Source organism: Typopeltis vanoorti, chromosome 20 (assembly GCF_054136105.1).
Source record: "Typopeltis vanoorti isolate ZY-2024b chromosome 20, IOZ_Tvanoo_1.0, whole genome shotgun sequence".
In the NCBI taxonomy this organism is placed as follows: Eukaryota; Metazoa; Arthropoda; class Arachnida; order Uropygi; family Thelyphonidae; genus Typopeltis; species Typopeltis vanoorti.
The window spans coordinates 105242937-105264415 of record NC_143568.1 but is presented as its reverse complement, the minus strand read 5'-3'; the positions used below and the strand labels follow the sequence as shown (position 1 = coordinate 105264415).

General features: G+C 35.2%; 1 protein-coding gene across 3 annotated transcripts in view; it reads left to right on the top strand.

The window, feature by feature from the left end:
• The first annotated feature begins 583 nt into the window (after positions 1 to 583).
• LOC150095746 (ras-related protein Rab-35-like) overlaps positions 584 to 21479 on the top strand; it is an 81287-nt gene continuing 60391 nt past the window's right edge. For all 3 annotated transcript variants that reach the window (XM_090410564.1, XM_090410563.1, XM_090410565.1), the window contains exons 1-4: positions 584 to 780; positions 2974 to 3024; positions 14046 to 14169; positions 16626 to 16750. In XM_090410564.1, coding sequence (XP_090266690.1) covers positions 729 to 780; positions 2974 to 3024; positions 14046 to 14169; positions 16626 to 16750 — 352 coding nt within the window. In that variant the 5' untranslated portion in view covers positions 584 to 728. The remainder of the gene's footprint in view (positions 781 to 2973; positions 3025 to 14045; positions 14170 to 16625; positions 16751 to 21479) is intronic.

Here is a 21479-nt window from a genome sequence, read left to right as displayed (position 1 = left end):
TTTTATTTTCTCATTATATAAGGTTGAATGAGCAGCAGATAGTCTTCAATTAGAACTTTTACAATATAAATAAAGTTTAATTCGAATTTTAATTGTAAAAATAGTAATTTTTACAATTAAAACTAATAAAATTTATAAAAAAAATTCATTATTATTATTGGTTTTATAAAATGTAATACATTTTGCTTATTAGTGGAGTTATGACATATTTGTGAGATCTAGATCTGAGATCAAAATGGACAACTTCCAACAACAACCACCAATTACAGCAAACCGCCGACACCATTTATTTCAAAATTATATGTATGTAGCGTATACTTTGTTTTGGGATAACCAGACCTGTGTGTTTATTTTTATTCTATGAGAAGGGTTAATGTTTCTAGGGTAAACTGTAGTTGACTGAAAATTGACAATTTCTGCTCTGATTTCTTACGGGAACCCGCACACGATAAGTGGGATTACTAATCGCTTAAACGATTGCTCAGCAGATCAAAACAACAGTCATAGTTCAGAAACTTCCCTTGTTTATAAACTACGTTAACTGGGCCGTGCTTCACGCTGATGCAATCTCGACCCAGGAAATTCTTATACGGAAGAAGAAATGTTGGCAAATCTGACTCACGAACGCCTCTAACTTCCGTTCGGCACATTTCAAGAGGAAAGCAATTGCCGTGTCATATACTGACTAACAATATTAACTTTACCATCAGCACAGGTAGTGTATAAGAATGGCGAAAGAATATGATCATCTGTTTAAACTGCTTATTATTGGAGACAGTGGTAAGTAACTTAAATAACTATGGCAACTGTTAATAAATTACTATACTTTGCTGTCAGATGTAAAAAAAGGAGTACTGTTTAGTATTCAGGTCTCATCGTTCGTAATCCTAGTAATATGGGAGAACTTAGGAGTGAATGAAATCACACTGAAAGACAAATTCATAGTATATAAATAGAATATATTAATAACTTAGAAATGCATATATTCACCGGAGATTACGAACTGCTCATTCTCATCAGATACCAGAAATGTTCTGTTTGTCATAACTGAACAATTCGAGTAGTGCTCTAATTTTGAGACTTTATTTTTCAAATGCTATTATTTTGTTGTGAAATAATAAGATTTATAACATATTTATACTTTTATTTCTGTAAGTTTACAATGCGAATGTGACGCTCTCTAGACTTTTCCTTAAACCGTTATAAGCTAGGCAGTGATGGAGAGTTTCATTTATAAAATATGACTTGTGATATTGAAGAGAGAGTTTTTATTACTGTTATTATTACGTGGCACCTCCAAGGACTCATTGCGGGAGGACACTCCACAACTCTCCACCATATAATTCATCAACTATACAGAATCGTTACTACCATCATCATTTTTTTTTTTGCCTTTGTAAATTTCCATCTGGTGTTTGATGACAACCAACAGGTTCAAAAGCTGTCAGGCAAAACTTTTTGAGTTTCAAATTCAATTGTATCAACAGCTGTTCCAATTTAGTTTTATCCTCCTTATTCTTTCATCATGAAAACTGTTCCAGCTCAAGTTCTTTTTTTATAAATCTTTTCTTATCTGGTCACTCTACCTTTTCTGGCCCCCCCCCCCCCCCCCAACACATTCTTGGTATTCTTTCTGAATTCATTCTCATGTGTTCAAATCACTTAAAGCGAGAGTTTACAAAACATTTCTTCAGTCCCAAAGCATTCCTATGTCCATATTTCTTTCTATTTTTCCTTGTTTTTGCCAACATTGTCTTCAAAACTTTCATTTCCATTGCTGATATTTTACTTACCTTAGCAATGGACAAAAAAAAAGTAACTTCTCTTAATCAAAAGCTTTTGCTTCAGCAGGATCTCACTGTCCAAAACTAAACTAGTTACACTGTTAAGACTTTGACATTGAAATCCTTCACGATATTTCCTAATGTAGACTTCCATCACTAGAAAGTACATTTTCCATATTTGAAGTTTTCACTATTCCTCAAGACTTGCCCATTGTGTAGCACTACTGTTGACTTGTTAATTTTCTCTTATGACCATGCTCTCACTCTTGCTATTAATATGTAATCCATAGTTTTGTGTCATAGTGTTCCATTTATCCACTTTCTTCTATTGTTCTTCTGAATATGTTCTACAATCACTACATCTGCAAACCCAGTAGTTTCTTTTTTCTGTCATTAACCATATCTAAGATTCTATTGGAGATAACACTTTCTTGTTGCAATTCATTATTAAGTGTAAATCATTTTTATTTACAAAATTTAGTCTTCACACCATTCTTATAGTTAGCATACATATTTTTGATCATAACTTTTTTTTTTTCTATGCCTATCTTTTCCAAACTTTCTTAGACTTTTTCTTGTTATACTCCATCAAAGGCTTTTCTGAGAGATGTCATAAATAGGCTTTTTCCAAATTCCTGATGTGTCTATCCCTTACAGTAAAAATCAAAGGAAGAATCAGAGCCTCTTTCTGCTTTCTCTGTGAATTACTTCATTATAACGGTTTGAATAGGAAACATCTCTGTTGACATTATTAGTAAGTAAGTGATCCTATTGACATAGAAATTGGGACAGCATAACAATGGATTCTATATTTCAACAAAATCCTTTCATATTTCAGAATAGCTTGTGTATGGGCAAAATGGATCAAATAAATATCTAATGTATTTTGTGAAATTTCTAAAAATGCTGTTTTTATTAGATTATTTAGATTTATTATATTATTATATTTTTATATTATATTATATTTATATTATTATATTTTTATATTATATTATATTTATATTATTATATTTATTATATTATATTATATTAAATTAGATTTATTACATTCTAATGTGATAAATACATCTTCTAATGTTGCACATTAAATGATATTTTAACTAGAAGTTTGAGATTCTTGTCAGTAATGAATAAAAAAATTCATCTCTTTAGAAAATAAGTAGTAATTTTTTTTACGATTTTATCATAGGTGTTGGGAAAAGTAGCTTGCTGCTTCGATTTGCTGACAACACTTTTTCTGGTATGTGTTTTTTTTTTTTTTTTTTTTTAAATTTTAAATTAAATAAAAATGAAGTTGTATTCGGGTAGGTCACAGTATTCTGTTTCTAATGTATGTATTTTCTAAGATACTGTTTACACAAAAGAATGCTAATATTTTACAGATATTTTTCAAATGAAATTCATCCATTCAGAGTTTTGTGGACATACACAATCCCCCATCCCATTTGGACCAGTAAATCAAAATGGCAACATTTCAACAAAATAATATCAACACATTTTATGATTAGTAAAATTTGAGATCAGAGATTCATGTACAGTGAGAATTTAGGTGAATCTGTGTGCTAATACATCTAATGTATTAGCCATATTGATTATATCACTGCTGACAATATTGAAAAACATAAGTCTGCATGATTTCCAAGAACTTCAGATATCCATATATACTCTGAATAAGTTGTTGCATAAATAGGTTGCTGGGTCTATTTCCTGGCATCTCAGAATCCTGACCTTTATAAACCTTCCTGACCTGTAACATTCAGTTTTTGTTACATAAAGACTGAAGTGCACACATGAAAAGTGACATCACTACAATAATTGAAATACAAAATTTGAGATCTTGTAGGTACAATTACTCTATAAATGTTGGAGTGCACATGACAAGAGCTGAATTACAGGTGAGATGTAATCTGAGTGACATACACAGAACCTACATTGATTTTCGGTCAACTTCTCAGGTTCTTCTCCCCTTACTCTGTAATGTGAAAATTCCCTTTATTTTTTTTATAAAAGAACCGTGTGCACCCAGGGTTTTTTTTTTTTTTTTGTTTAAATAAGAAGGTGGGCTTTGCATTCCCTTTTACTACCTCTCCTACCCAATTTTAACTGCCTCAATTTTTTTTTTTTTGCCTCAACTTCCCCTTTTAACTGCTTCTTCTTTACAATTTTTTTTATTGCCTCTCCTATTCAATTTTTAACTGCCTCTCCTATTTAATTCTAACTGCCTCTCCTTTTCAAAAAAAAAATTTTTTTTTTTTGCTATGTAGGTTGCCTTGTTCTTCTCGAGTCATACAGTAGTTTTCTTTCAAAGGGGGGGGGGTTCCCGAGGATTGAGGAAACACTTATTGTGGGTTAATGTACAAAAACTCATTATCATTCATACCTGACTCACTACTTGTGATAGACATGCCTGCTATCTAAGTTAACAAACTCTAACATATAACCTTTGCTTAAAAAAATTTTTTTCTGAATAGAATTAGAAACCAACTTGCAGTGATTTACATATATTTTGCTTATTTAATTATGCAAATTACATCCTGCCGACTGCGCCATTTATGTTGTGTCGTACTCTCTGCTCACATAACTATCCTTTAGTCTCTGGGCCAGATCCCCGTTAAACTCTCATACAGGTATCACGTGGTACTTCTGGGGAACAATGGAATTGCCTCGAGATAAAGGCAACACCAGAGTATCAGAGTGTCTGAGATCTACCTCTCGTAAAATGCCAAGAAAATTTATATTTCGCTGCACCACTTAGCGCTATTAGATTAAACAATATTATCAATCAAGAGGTGATCTCAAGACAGTACTTAAGTGATACCTTGCAACTTTGCAGACGTGGCCAAACTCTACCTTTCTCTAGTTCCCCCCACATAGGTTCATATTACTTTTATAAGAGGTGCATCGGATTCCAAAATTCACAGATAGTCTTAGATACAAAAGCAAGGTTTATTAGATATCATAAATATGTACATACAATACAATAAGCTTATTTCCCATCTTAAGGAAATTCCTGACAGTCAGGATAGAGTTAAAACAATACAATAATATAAGTATACTTAAAACTGATTATGCTGTAATTCTCTAAAGTAAGATTCTTATTTATGCTCTTAAATACCTTAATCATGCATGATTAAGGTATTTAAGAGTATAACTCTCTAATTTTTAGTAGTTCAATCAAACCACGCAAGATAGCATTTATATCTTTTATAATCCTTCATTAAATAGCAATTCCTCACTCTAGACATATTCATAACCTCCTTTAACATATTATGTAACTCTATCACAATAGGAGACAGTAAGGTTTAAGGTAACCCTCTCTAAATCATAGCAGCACAGTCCTAGATAATATCATTAGTGTTCATTCTCCTGTTTTTTACAATTGGCACAAATCTCTCATTCACAATCAGCAAAATACAAATAAAGTCCTTATCTGCCCTTTAGTTCTGTATCGCGTCAATAGTCTACCGGAATCTGCCTTTTCATAAATGAAATGTCCATGTGCTCCAATCTGGATTTCTATGGACTGCTCCTTCCACGAAGATACGAACGCCAAGTTCCGCTGCTGCCTTTATCAAAACCCTCTGGAATGGAGGCACTGCCACCCTTCATCTGCTCATGGCACCATGAGACGAACACTTTAGGAGATCCAGGAACAAAAAGCCTTTTCTCAGGGGTGCTAGACCCTTATATTTTCACTTTCTTGGCGATTCTCGCATTCCGTGATGTCCAGCCAACACACTCATGTGGTCTTACGTCATGGCATCCAGCCTTCTCCGCTATATCGCACGTGCGCTGACATTATGCTATTTCTTGGGGCGAGCTGCTCCCTCGCATTACTGCTCCGTGACCTTTGGACATCACTTCCCCCTCCCCCATCTTGAATTTGTGCTAACATTCTATATCTTTTAATACATATTACTTTATAAAACTCTGCTAAAGGTTTACACTTTCATTATTGATTTTAACTCATTTGTGAGTGGTACTAAATGCACATTTATTTGTTTTCTCATAGTAAAAATTGCTTGATATATTTATATAGCATTAATTTAATACTCAGAGGCAATCACATGTATTTATATTCCTTTTTTGTTTGGAAACGCATGTTAGATTGTGATAAGATAGGAGTTCCAAAAATCCCATTCTATCACAATCCAACATAGGTCTCCCCTTCCAATTAAAATTTTTCCAAAATTTTTCTTCCTCTCAAGTTCCTCCTTACTGTTCTAAGGGGGGGGGTCTCCTTTAATGGCACCTTATTTCCTGCTCCCTATACCTTGTTCATGTTGTGGGTTTCTTTGACTCTGGAAGTATTGTGTGCCCCTGTGGTTATCTGCATTCCTACTTAGTTTACTAATATTATGATCTGTCTCCTTGGACTCCCTCTCATTCCCTTCGATTTTTGTTCCATCCCCCTTCAACCTTTCAGAGGTGTTCAGTTTGTCATAAAATTGTCTTGTGAATTGGAGGCATCTAGTCCTGCCAAGTTCCTTGTCAGGATGGGGACTAGGTTCTCTTATTTTCCTCCTTTTCCTTTTGCTAACTCTAATGTGACTTATTCCTGGGATATCAGGCTTGCTCTTGTCTAATTCTAAGCTCGCAGTGCCAATTGAAATTCCCTGTGATGTTTGTACTACTAAGGACACTTGATTCACATGAGGGCTTGTGTGAGGGCTTTGTCTCTGCTGACAAAGTGTGCTCTTTCATGCTTGAGCAGTCACCTGCTAGCTCACCTGTAGATTTGCCAACCTGGGTTTTAAGGCTCCCTTTAAAAGATCGGATTCTTGGTGAGTTTCTTCCGCTCTTATGCAACTTTGATTCAATTCCCCTGTTTATGTTTTGCCTTCTTCCAAGGAGATACACTTCCTTCCTCGCATAATCACACTTAAGGTTGCATCTCATCAAGAAATCATTGCCCAGAATCAGTTTTATGTGTGGGAGAGAAGATCCTGACAAGACCAGAAACTCATGCCAAACACACATTCTGAACTCAGGCAGATATACTTCAAGATTTACTGATTTAGATGCGTGAGATGCTGAGGCTGTACATCCAAATATCTCACGGATCGTTTGAGGTAAGTGATCTTGTCCTTAATATAAGGTTCTAACCTTTTAAAATAGTCCTCAGAAATGATGGAGGTTTGCACTCCAATGTCAGATATACTTCAAGTAGGGCATTGCAATGCTCTCCAAGCACACTAGTCTTCACCATCATTTCACAGGACTGCTCTCTGACTCCTTGTCCCTTCTTCCACGTCCTATTAGCGTACGTATGAGATCTAAGTTCTTCATGACCTCTATTAAAGTGTCCCCTGCCTCTGACACAATTGTGAGCTATGTGCCCAATTCTGTTGCATCTATAACACCTTGGAGGCTCTCTTCCATCGCCTTGATCATTGGCCCTGTGATCTGATGGTAGTACTAACTTTTTTTGGGAGGTAATAGCTTTGATTTTCTCCATGACAGCATCCATTCGGTCAAGAAGGGGCTTTTGTAGCTTCTCGACCTCTTCTCGAATTAGACTTATAGTTTCGTCCATCATAGAAACTTTAGGTTCTGGGGCCTTCACTGATATTGTCTCTAATCTCTTCATTACTTCGTCCAGTCACTTCATGACAGGTTTCTGGAGAAGTTCCACTTCCTGTTTGACCATAGCCCTGATCTTACAAGTCTCAGGCAGGATTTCAGCCAACTTATTCACTGTCACACTATCATTGCCCTCATTTCTTTTCTTAGCTTGGATTTGTCCTTTTTATCCTGGTTCATTGTTGGGCAGCATTCTTGCTCAACCAGATTTACAAGACCGGCAGCAGAAGTGGGATGTATGTCTCCAAGTATCTGCTCCCATTCCTTAACTGCATTGTAGCATTCATCCAAATTAGTCACTCTTTTGTTGAAGGCAGTTTCTTTCAATTCTGGTCTTACTCCTTGCCTGAATTGCTGGAAAATGGCCCAGTCCAAATGAGGTTTTTCTTCATTGTGGACACTCAAGGTACTGGCCACTGTTAGTAATCTGTTCTGAAAATCAGACACACTCTCCCTGTCCTTCTGAGTGCACCTCTGGAGTTTCCATAAATTAGGCCCCAAACTTCCTAGTTTGGAGAACTGGGAAATTAGGACCGTTTTAAACTTTGAATACTCCAGGGTCTCTTTTAGAATGGGAGAGGCGTATAGGAAGGTTTTTGCCTTCCCTATCAGCTTATTACTGAGCAATACCAATAACTGAAAGTCAGTCCATCTGCCAGCTTTTCTTAGTTCTTCTATGTATGAAAAAAATGAAATGACATCATCAGAATCTTTGCCTGAGAACTTGGGGAACACTTGTTGAGGATTAATACATCGAAAAAACTCGTTGTCTTCCATTATTGAACTGCTAGAAGGGTTTGACATGTTTACCTCTAAGTTAACACTAATTTTAAATTAACCTTTGCCTTTGTTAAGAATTTCTGATTGGAATCCGAAATCAGCTTACTGTGATTTATATAAAGTACTTATTCCAGTTATATAAACCACATCCTGTCGACTGCGCCATTTATGTTGTGCCTCCTTTCTTATAAATTCTTATATTTCTATATCAAGCCGTTAAAAGTGATGTCTCTTCTATGTGGGTCACATGGTATCTCTATCACACAAAGAAATAGCCTCAGGGTAGAGCCAAAATTCAATGTGACTAGAGTCCTCAAATGTTACCTCTCTTAAAATCCCAAGAAATTTGTATTTTTAGACTGCGCCACTTGGAATTATTAGATTAAAGATAATAACTCAATCAAGAAGTAAGTTAGAAGATATACTCATGTGACCTAGGGTTGCAATCGTAGCCTTAACCTTACTCAATTAAATTCCCGCTCAGATCCGTAATAAGTTTCACAAGCGGTGCATCGAATTCTATACACAGACTCATATTTAGTTAATTTCAAGCAAGGTTTATTAGCTTCTAAAATTACAGTTGACATACATGAACAGTCATCACTCTAAATAGACACATTCTAATCTAAATCAATTAAATAGCTAAACTTCATCAGGTATGATCTCTGAACATAATTTTCCTCAAGTTATTCACACACAAGTTAATAATTCTTTAACATCTAGATCACTACTAAATTCCATTAATTAATTTCGATACTAACAACTGGTAATTTTAAGCATTCTTCAACATACAAATATTCAGATTCACTTAATTACTATTCACTCATGACTTCCCATAAAACAAAATTTTCTTCAGATAATTCACACACAAGTTAATAGTTCTTTAACATGTAAATTGCTACTAAATTCCATTAATTAATTTCCACAGTAACAACTGGTGACTTTAAGCATTCTTCAACATACAAATATTCAGATTCACTTAGTTACTATTCACTCATGGCCTCCTATAAAACACACGTGCTATAGTCCTGACCTATAATTGTATCTAAATCCTTCACTAACCAAGGACCCATATCATCACACACTCAGATTACATTCATATAAATAACAAACTTTACTTATTTCCACTCGATGGTATCTCTAATTTTCTGCTCTGTTTCAGTCTATTCTGTTTCATTAGGACAATTCTTTGTTTCCCTCAATCTACCCCGGAATAACTTCTTCATAGTAATTACTAGCCTAGATATTGGGCGCATGCTTCTGCTGACTTTTTAACGGCATGGTCTGCCATTACTTTCCGGGAATCTAGGACAGGGTTACCCGCAGTAACATTGTCCTAGTCTAGAGGTATCGTTCGGCCATCCCTGAACCAGCACCAGGCTAAACCTTCACTACTTGAGGAAATCCGAGAACCCCACACGAAGAAAAAAAACCAAGAGAGTGCGTCGGGGGGTTCCTAACCCTTTTATATGCTCATCCTATTGGAAAAAAAACAAAACTTCGCTGTTCATCTGGCACCTCGATTTCTTGTCACATGACCTCACGACATCCATTCTCTTCTGTTTGTTTACCCCACGTGCCAAGCATGCGACTGCTTGGGGCAACAGACTGCTCCCCCCCCCCCGAACTTTGAGCTCATTTTTAGTTTTCTTTTACAAATTATTCTTACATTGAATTTAATATCAACACAAAACCATAACTCTCTTAATTTACACTTTATCTCTGGCAACTTTGCTTTATACATTTTTTTATTATAAAATCCTCCTTGAGCTGATTAATTATCTTTCTTCTTAAATTAATGTATTCAGTATTTTCTAAATTTCACAACGATACCTACTTAGAAACAAGCATGTTTACTTAATTATTTTACAGGGTTTTTACTTCTTTGCTCGTTATACCATGATAAGTGGAAATTTAACATTCTTAACCTATCAGGGTATAACAGTTGTGAAAGTTCTCAGAATTTTAATTTTTTTCTCTGTTTGATATTTTGTGGTTGGTTGAGGTAAGTTGAAAATGGGAGAGGGAGAATATGGAATATGTAGTGATGAATTATTTGCTAAGCCATACATGTAGAGCAAATTCATCCAACTTCTCAACAAATATTGGTCTTGATGGTTTCCAATTTATTCCTCTTCACACAAGGTGCGCCTAACAGAATTATGCCAGCAAGATCCTATGCTAGCTGAGTTTAAAGCCAGATAAATTAAATAAACTAGTGATGTGAAACATATAGCCTCTCCTAGCCATGCCATTCCCACCCTCCCATAATATGGCTTGTTTCTATAAGCAGAACAGTGGATATTGCTGTTAAAGTGTATATTCCCCTAGTTGGAGAGAATGTTAACCAGACCCCTGGTATGAGGCTAGATGATAACACCTGTTACTATCATCGCCTTGCTTACTGGGATCTAAAGTAGCTGTTTGCTGTGTTGGTCTGTGGTGCATGGTCTTCAGTTTCTGTTACTCGCTACTTCCGTGCAGTATGGATCACACCATTCAAATGTATCCAGACTCATTGTATAGACCAGCGTTTACCAAACTTTTCCGACGACGGAACACTTCACAAATCCTGAAATTTCTACGGAACACACTGGTTATTTTGTAATGTATTCGTAAAAATTAATTGTTAATTTAGCTGATTTTTATTATTAATTAATAATTAATTAAACATCGATTAAATATAAACATCATTAAATTAATTTGGTCTGATTTTCATTGACATATCCCATTCTGATCAGCAAAAATTTATAATATTGTTATAAGTATTTACGAGTGAATGCAGATTTTTTCTGCTGTGTGCTGGTAGTTTTCCCCTCCTTTTGTACATCCTGGAGATCGCTTTGTAGGTTGGTGGTAGATGACTCACTATCTGTTGCACCACAAACACCTTCAATAATCATCATCATCAAATTCCTGCCATGTACCCTCAAGGGGGTGTACAGGATATGACAGTACTACATGAAAAAATTACATCATTACTAACTTCCTATCTACAATTTTCCTCCAAATCAGTCTGTTACTTGTCAAGACTCCAACATTATCAGATCTTATATTTCTATCGTCTAAGGCACTTTGTACAGTATCAATCCACCTATATCTTGGTCTTCCTCTGGGTCGTTTTCCTGCCAACCTGGCAGAGAACACTTGTTTTGCTAATCTTTCCTCTCCCATTCTATTTAAGTGACCATACCACCTGAGATTAGCTCTGCTAATGCATTCCTGGATGCTGACAATGTCAAGTTCTTTCCTAACATCCTCATTTTTAATATGATATTGCCATTGATGCCATCTGTTCACGCCTCTAATCTTTCTCAGGACTCTCATATCTGCGGTCTCTAGTCTTTGGTCAAGTGTTTTACTTCTGACCCAGCTCTCAGATCCATAAGTTAAAACTGGTTTGAACACTGTCTTGTATACAGCCAAAATAAAAAATGATGGTATAACATGGCACCTTCAATAAGAGATTTCTTAATACCAAAATTAAACAAAGTCCCTTGTCTCTTATTCATATTCAAATTTAAATCTGCAGGCTCATGGCACTACAGTTTCAAAACTTTCACCCTACAATACTACAATGCAAAGAAAGTATTCATTATTACTAGATTTGAGAACTGGATACAGACTACCTTGATCTTCAATTTTAGTGGAAAAATTTTCTTTATACTTCCTTGCTGATTGGTCACTAACATGTTATTTCTTTCAGTTTTGAGAACAGAGGATATACAGGCAATTTTTATGAGCGGTCATAAACAGCGGTATTCCCTTTCTCAAATGTTGAAAGGTTTCGATGTGTAAAAATTAACAATAATTCATGAATACTTCCACGTTTAAAAATACATGGCTTAGTCACTAACATTTGCTACACAGATGTTATTAGTCGTTCTGGGTCTGAGCTTTTCAACATATTCACGAATATTATTCTCCTCAGAATATTTCCACTATAAAATATTTATTCATGAAATATGCTTAGAAAACTAAAATGACAAATTCCAGGAGAACTTCTTGCGGAACACTTATTCACCTTCCGCAGAACACAGTTTGGGAAACCCTGGTAGACCATGGATCCCCCCCTCCTTCCCATCAAAGGTACATCATTAAGCATTTCTTTAGGCCAGCTGCTAGATATGCAAGGTACTGACTCTAATAGTAACATATCAGAATGTTAAGTCGCCAATTAGAAAATAATGAAGTGGCCAGATCATGTTTGGAAGAGTCTGAGTTTAGTGGCACATGGAGAACACTATTGAGGCCTGCTGTGGCCAGAGACCGGATACTTGCTGTATTGAGAAGTTTGTGGATTTTTCACCCAGCACTGCATGCTCCTATTCTTCTCTACTTCATTCATGAAAAACATCACAAAAATAACTAATCACTGGAACTATCAAAAAATTAACAAAAAGCATACCAAAAGAAGAAAAAAAAAAACTCCCACCCATAAAAATTCTTGTCTGTTCCTGATACAATTTACTGGTTTATTTCAGGAAAGCATGGCACAGACAGTATAATTATGTAATTGCTCATTTCACTTCCAATTATCATTGGAAGTGAAACGAATGAATTCAGTAACAGTTAAATTAAAAAAGAACCTGTATCCAAGCAAAAACCTATCGTTATTATGAAAAAAACGTCTCTCACATCAGGTTTAGCACGCGCACACACAGGTCTGGGTCACTTTAAAACAGTTGCTCTGATCTGTGTGTTTTCTCTAAACTTGATATAACGAGTAGCATTGAATACCATCATCATCAAATACCACACTCATCGTACAAATTGTTCCTTCTCATTCATTCCTGCTATCTCTGTCCAATGGAACATGCAAAGAGCCTATATTCTATAGGTCCTTCCTCTGTACTAGCTACTATTGGATTTCCACATTATGTGGATGGGAGTAGTCCGCACGGTTAGCCTAGTGGCTATGCGCTTCGCAACCATATGCCCGGGGAAGGAGTGTCCTAGGTTCGATTCCCGTCGGTGACGTGAGGAGCTGAAGGATCTTCCTCAGCCATAGCCAAGTTAGCCAGTCTTGGGCGTGGACAGCAGGGTTTTTTCCTCAGTTTATTCTGGGGTTTTTCATCCCGCAAAGCAGGCAAACTGGCCTTGAGAACTTAACACTACACTATAGGATATACTGGGGCATAGGGCTGACCACCTTATCCTGTAAACGGATTGAGGTCCGATGATCGATGGACCCTCGACACCGCAAGGTAAAAGAGGGTATAAAGAAGATGAGATGAGTGGATGGGAGTGCTATGCAAAAGAAGTAATGTATGCATATATATTTTAATACTTATATGTGGGGACATGTTAAAAACTTAAGAAAAAATAAGTTCTGAATTGTAAAAATTGAATATCAGGTAAAGTTAAGGTTAAAAAAAACATGACAATAAGTGATTTTGAAGGTTTTTATTTTAAATATAATTTTTAGTGACAATCTCTTCTCACAGCATTGTTCTTGTAGAAAATTATGCCTTGAATAAACATTAATTGTTAAAGACTGTAAAAGAGAAAAAATCTTGTCTCTCAGAATTTGATTATTTATCTGTTTATGAAACTAGTATAATGAATGTCTGTGATTCTGCATTACTCATGCTACTTGCAACTTTTTTGAAACAATGTAGATAAAATATGATTTAGCAAAATTTGGACTTCTTGGATCATTATATGAGCTTTCACTAATTGTTGAAGAGTATCAGTACTATTCTAAAAGAAATTTGTGTAGTAAATCTTTCACTGTAATAAACTCTGTTGTTGGTTCCATTATAACAAACTGCAAGTTGGTATTTTTTTATATTACATAATACTGTTTTAATATAATTCTAACTTTGAGAACCATTACTGTTTTGTCATTCTTATCTTATGCGTATTTGCCAAAAAAATTGATTTTTTATTTCACAGGTAATTATATTACCACTATTGGTGTTGATTTCAAAATTAGAACAGTAGATATAGATGGAGAAAGGGTCAAATTACAGATATGGGATACTGCAGGACAAGAAAGATTCAGGACAATTACTTCAACGTAAGTAGAATAAAGATATTTCTAGAAAAATCTTAGATTTATTATTTAACAGGCTCAGGTCTTAAAAATAGTTCTTGCTGTTTATTAGATCAGGTTCTTGAAAAGTTATTTTTTTCATATTTGAAGAGTCTACAACATGTGGACATTGAATAGTGACATTAAGATTTATGAACAACACCTCATTCAAAACTCATCTGCTATACATTCTCATACACTTGCATGCATGATGTGTTCATTTTTCACCATTAAGATAGCCTGATGTATGATTTTGTTGTACCATAATTAGAGCGTGCACAAAATTTGCTAACGTTAGTTTACAAAATTTACCGAGCAACAATCAGAAGATGCTTCTGTGTCATCAGCCTGACACAAGTCTGAAAATGGAATTCTATAGTTCCTTCAGATTGCATGATATGATGAAGTTTGAAAAAAAAAAAAAAAAATTATCAATTGATTCACTCAACAGTAGTTGACTTGCTGCTTCTATTGCTGCAAATGCTGGATTACTTGCTGCCAGAGATCATATCTAACATCACCTGTAGATTAGCATTAAACTAAATATCAACTTTAGATCATAACTTCTTTTCTAGTAGGTCATTCCTTTTCTTTTCATGTAAAATATATGACAATGTGGGGATATGTTACTATATATATTATTTGGTTGTTACTACAATACTGTTAGTTTCTATACTGATAACGTTGTCATTATTTTGACAGTAACCTTTGGCACAAAGGGCATAGCTAGTAAAGTATATTAATTATTCTTTCCATCAACAAGATTATTCCCAATACACAAAAATACTATAATTCTATTGTCTTTTTAACACCTTCTCAGCTGGTTTAAGGCATTATACTTTTTTTTTGCAGGTTCTTTGCAAATAATTTTGTCTGATATCCTGCCTATGATTAGTAGACTTAAGATGGTTTAGCTTTAATTTCCATTCAGAGAGATACTGATGAGAATGTTCACAGTGTTATTAATAATTTTGGACAGTTAAAAAGTGGAAAGTTATTTCTTCTAACTAAATTTCTAAATTTAACTTTATAGATTTTGGTTGAAATTGGTATCCTAACACTATTCATGTTTTCTTTTTTTTTTTTCCTGTAATTCAAGCTGCCCTCATGCTGTTTTTTTTTTTTTTTGTTGTTGTTTTATATAAATAAAAAGCAGAAGGCATTGTGCTTATTCAGGTATTTTTCATAGATTCCGAGATGAGTTAATTGAATGTTTTTTCAATCAGATGAAATCAAATTTGAAATATTATTCTGATTAAAAGCATTGCTCATATTCCCAAAGGGATGATTGTTTTGAATAGAATTACCAGTTTTAATATTGCTTGGTATGTAAATATTAAATATTTTTACAATTCCTTTTTATCAGTCCATTAATAATACCATATACTTGACACATGGTTACTGATCTATGTATAATGAAGTAGTATATGAGCATTGTTACATCCAGTCTTCATGTTATCTGACTGAACATAAGAAATAGAAATCATGTGAACATTTGTTAGTTGCAGTTTTAAATCTGAACAATAAACCCTTACCTAAATCTGAAAAGTCAGGTAGATAATTGTTTCATTGTCCATTGTTTGCAGTTTTACTGATTATCCAAACATCAAGCTGCTATCTAACTTGCCCCTTTGGAAAACACAAAAAATCGGTAATTTTATCTGTTATTTACTTTTTGCCAGCCTGATTGGCCTAGTGGTTAGCGTATCTGCTCTCCAACCAAAAGGCTGCGAGTTCGAATTCTGCCATGGGCATGGATATTTGTGATTGTCTGTGAGAATACTAGTGGTGGTGGGCAGCAGATGGTGTTAGGGTAGATGAGGTGGTTAGCTCTAGTTGGTGGTTTGAATTGTGGAGACGCAGAGCTGTAGAGTAAGTGCCCTCCCTCGATGAGTCTTTGGACTCCTTGGAGGTGTCACGTAATAATAATAAATTACTTGTATTTTGCATGTTATCCACATGTTGAACAACACCAACATCCAGTTATTCTAAACAGCTGTTTTTTCCTCTGGAACCAGTGGGGTCAGATGTCATATAACCCACTCTATAGGTGTAAACTGAACGATGGAAAAATAACTGACGGAGCAACATTAGAAAATAATGATGAGCTCAGAGGTGTTATTTTAGTATGTTGAACCTTCCTGCTAAAAACAGAAAGGTTGGATCCATCTTTGCTGTTAACCCTGACTAGTGCAAAAGCATTTTTATAATTCAAATGTTTTTCATTAAAATGACTAACAGACATATTTGTTGTTAACTTTCATGATAATTTTTAACTGATTTAACAGGATTAGCCAATATATTTGCTGCTGTAGATTTTCACAGTAGATGTTTAGAATTAAGCAAAAATTTTGTGTACTTCATTCAAGAAAAGAACTGTAATTTGAATTCTCAGAACGTTTAGTTGTTATACTTAATTCATTCTTCTCTGTATTCTTTAGATATTATAGAGGGACACATGGCGTAATAGTGGTGTATGATATAACTAATGGAGAGTCTTTTGCAAATGTGAAAAGATGGCTTCATGAAATAGATCAAAACTGTGAAGTTGTCAACAGAATTTTGGGTAAGTGAATTTTAATATATATAGGATGGGGTTAGTAGAAAGGTACGTAACTTCAGGATATTGAAGCAGAGATCTTTTTTTAGATAAAAAGCTTCACATGAACATGGATCCAATACTGAACACTTAAAGAACTGTGGCTCTTAAAAATTAGTTTATTAGACACATGTACAGTAGCGAACAAATTAATATAAACAAGCCGAATTCTCGTCAAGTTTTTGGTTTTGGCTTGGATTTTGCTTCAGTTTACAATACCTTTGGGTTTGGTTTACTATTTTCGGTTTTAGTCCAATGTTTTGGTTGAGTTCTGCTGTTTTAACTATCTCTGTGATCTTTAATCATGTAAACAAGTTGACATTCGTAGTGTTTTATTTGTTTTGTGTAGTTATAAAATGGATGCATCTCCAAGAAAGCATTCAAAAATATGTGCTCTTTCTCAGAACACATTTATGACTCAAAGACAAATTGCCAGTAAGTGTGGTGTTGTTTGGGTACTGTTAATGCAATTTTAAAAGAGGTTTAAGAAGAAAGGTACCTTTTTCTCTTGACAGAAAAGGAAATTGTGAGCAAAGAAAAAGGAAAACTACACTTACTGAAGGTCGTTTACTAGTTAAGAAAAGAAAAATGAATCCAAGATTATCTGCTGTAGACTTAATAGAAACTTGGCAGCTAATGGGATTAATGTTTCTGACATGACAGTCCATCAAAGATTGTTGAATTGAGAAGAAAGTCTTCTCAGCAAACATAGGGTACTCGCTCTCCTTGGACAAATAAATGGCTCTCATCTGAGAATATGATATTCTTCCACTTCTCAACAGTCCAATATTTGCACACTTTTATCCACTGTTCTTTTTTTGGTCTGTGGATGGAGGATATGCAGAAAAAGAAGCTCCAGTGGGAAAAAGTATAAAGATTGGACTGTTGAGAAATTGAAGATCATATTATCAGATGAGAACCATTTTTTTGTACAAGGAGAGCGAGCACCCTATGTTTGTTGAGAAGACTTCACCTGCCCACCCATTTTCAACAAGCTCCTAAAAACCCAGCTAAAAAGATGTTCTGGGGTTGTTTTACACATGACGGTCTAGGATCACTTGTGCCTGTTGATGGTATGATGAAAAGTTACCCATACATAAAAATATTGGAGAAAACAGTGGATCTGAGATCGAACACAATCAAACAGATGTTGTGGCATTACGGGAGGACTAGAAATTATATGAATGGACAACAGCATAGAACTGTCAGTTCCGTACTGTTGTAAATCTCTGAACCTTAAGGATTTGAGGTTCAGAGATCACATTGCACAAGTTGTGAATTCATATCAGATTATGACAGCGATGTGGAGGACCCTAACTTGCAGAAATAAAGAGGTTTTCTAGTTCCACTGAGAAGGCCTTGATCAGGCCTCATGTGGATTATTGTGTACATATTTGATCAGTGGGTTTTCGTGGTGATGAGGATATATTGGAAAGCATCCAGAGAAAGCTGACTAAGATGGTTGTAAACTGCACTTTAAGTTGATACCTGGTTAATGTGGAAGAAATTTTTCATAGAAGGGGTAGAACAAGGGGATATACCTGGAATCTGTATAAGGCAAGTTCTTTGTACGAAGAGTGTTTGGTGAGCGGAATGCACTGTCTAACATTGTGGCACATGTAGATAACTTGAATGAATTTAAAGCATGATTTGAGAAGAGTTATGTGTAGCAGCGTGTGTCTTAATGCATCTTTTGCATCCATTGAGGTCTAGTGTTAATAACAGTAATAAAATGAACTGGTCATTATAGCTATCAATAATCACAAGATGAAGCGAAAACAAAGAATGTTAACCCTAATTACAGAGCTGAGTTAAATGCAGGAATGCCACTTCACAGGTTGTTACAAAATAAAGCAAGATTCCAATTCAAATCAAAAATGAAATAAAAATTAAATTTAAATAAGGAAATGAATGAATTATTATATTGAATGGCACAGCATTATTTTATTAAAAAAAAAACAGGGGGATGCACTGTTGCTTGCATTTGTGAGGAGGAGAATCTCTCAAGTCTTGGCAATAGAGGCTGTCATTCTGATTTAAATTTGAGCAGTGAAGAAGTGCTTCAGCAATCTCTTTAAATAATCTCTAAAACCTAAACCTTTACCAATGTAAAAGACAATTAATGGACCAGACTATATTGTGGTCAATATCCGCTTCATGCTGAACAGAGCCAGATTTTTCAGGTTTATTGTTGTTGATATAAGATTGGTTTTCTTGTAATTATAGTAGCAAGGCTTGTACGTTGGACATACATAACTGGTAAATTAGCTTATGGAATTAACAACACATATGAATGATATTAATTAAAGGCAACTTTAATGAATAACTTCTATATTTCGGCAACGTCACATTGCCATCTTCAGGAACATAAAAATATGGTATGTGCACGCAGGCACTAACAAAAGCAAATGAGGAAGAAGGCAAGAAACTAATATTGTTCCTAAAGTCAGTTAGTGCCATCTGGCACTAACTGACTAAATGGCACTAAATGGCACTACTGCCAGATGGCACTAAAGTCAATTAGTGCCATCTGGCAGGCTAATTTTGTTGTCTTGGCTGTTGGGCTGAAGTTCTCATAATGTAAGTCTCCCAAATTTGGGGTAGTTTCATGCACCCAAATTTGTTGAGGTTTGGAACGTTTTTTAGAGCTGATTCCTTGAATAATCTTTCATACTTAAACTTGTTGCGGTGTATTATTTTAGTTTCATCATCATCAAATTCCTGCCATGTACCCTCAAGGGGTGTACAGGATATGACAGTACTACATGAAAAAATTACATCATTACTAACTTTCTATCTACAATTTTCCTCCAAATCAGTCTGTTACTTGTCAAGACTCCAACATTATCAGATCTTATATTTCTATCGTCTAAGGCACTTTGTACCGTATCAATCCACCTATATCTTGGTCTTCCTCTGGGTCGTTTTCCTGCCAACCTGGCAGAGAACACTTGTTTTGCTAATCTTTCCTCTCCCATTCTATTTAAGTGACCATACCATCTGAGATTAGCTCTGCTAACACATTCCTGGATGCTGACAATGTCAAGTTCTTTCCTAATATCCTCATTTTTAATATGATATTGCCATTGATGCCATCTGTTCACGCCTCTAATCTTTCTCAGGACTCTCATATCTGCGGTCTCTAGTCTTTGGTCAAGTGTTTTACTTCTGACCCGGCTCTCAGATCCATAAGTTAAAATTGGTTTGAACACAGTCTTGTATACAGCTAATTTAGTGTTCGGACTAATTTCTTTCTTATTCCATATGAATTTATTCAATTGACTTCCCACGATACCAGCTTTGCTGATTCTGTTGTCTATTTCTATATTTAGTTTACCATCTTCAGTAAAAATTGTGCCTAAGTAGCTGAAATGTTTTACTTGTTCCACAGGTTCTCCATTCACAACACAGTTGACATTTTCAATGATTCTGCCTATTTTCATTGTCTTTGTCTTTTTATTGCTGACCTTCATACCATATCTATTACAACAGCTATTCAATTTAGTCAGAGAATCTTGCAGACTTGTAGCGGATTTATTTAGAAGTATAACATCATCCGCATAAAGCAAAGAGCTGACATTAACATCTCCAATTTTGATATCAGGTTTAATACCACATTCCTTCATAATGTGATCCATATAGATAATGAATAACAGAGGGGATAATGTACATCCTTGTCTCACACCAGATTTAACATTAAACCATCTTCCTGTACTTCCTTCAATTCTAACTGCTGACTCACAACTCAAATAAAGACTAAGTATTGCTTGATATAATGCCCCATTGACACCATATAACTGCAGCGTATTGAATAGCTTCTCTCTTGGCACCTTGTCATATGCCTTTTCCAAATCGACAAAACTTAAATACAGATGTTTGTTATATTCCCATGCTTTCTCGACTATTTGTCGTAAAGTGAAGATCTGATCCTGACAGCCTCTATTTGGCCTGAATCCAGCTTGTTCTTCACCAAGCTTTTCTTCCACAATTCTTCTCAACCGTTTCTCAAGTATACTTGCATAGATCTTGCCAGGAACACTCAGTAGGGAAATACCTCTGTAATTCTCACATTCAGTTTTATTTCCCTTTTTATATATGGATACTATGAGAGCTCTACTCCAATCATCGGGAATTCGTCCCTCTGTCCAGGCTTTCTGAACTATGCAGTGCAGCCACTGTAAGACTCTTATACCACCATACTTCAGCATTTCTGGTCGAATATCATCTACTTCTGCTGCCTTTCCACATTTCAAGCCTTTGATGGCTTTTTCTACTTCAAGTATGGATATATATTCCTGACTGCATGCCTGTTGAGTGTTTTTTACCATTGTACTGTCATCACTGCTTGTTTCATTTAGCAGTTTTTCAAAGTAATTACTCCATACTTCAAGGATATCTTTTTCTCCTGTTTTCATTTCACCTTTATCATCTCTAATTCCTTTTACAGCACTCTTTCCTCCATTCCTAAGCTTCTTCAACAACCTCCAGAATATTTTGCCACCTTCTTGATATTTATTTTCTATATTCTTGCCAAAGTCCTCCCATGACTTTTGTTTAGCTAGTTTTACACAGTGTTTAGCTTTCTTACATTTGTCTCTGTATTCTGTAAGAGTAAAAGCTGACTTATTTGCCAGGAACTTTTGATATGCTTTCTTCTTTTCCTTCACTGCCTCTTTAACTTCCTGTGTTCACCAGG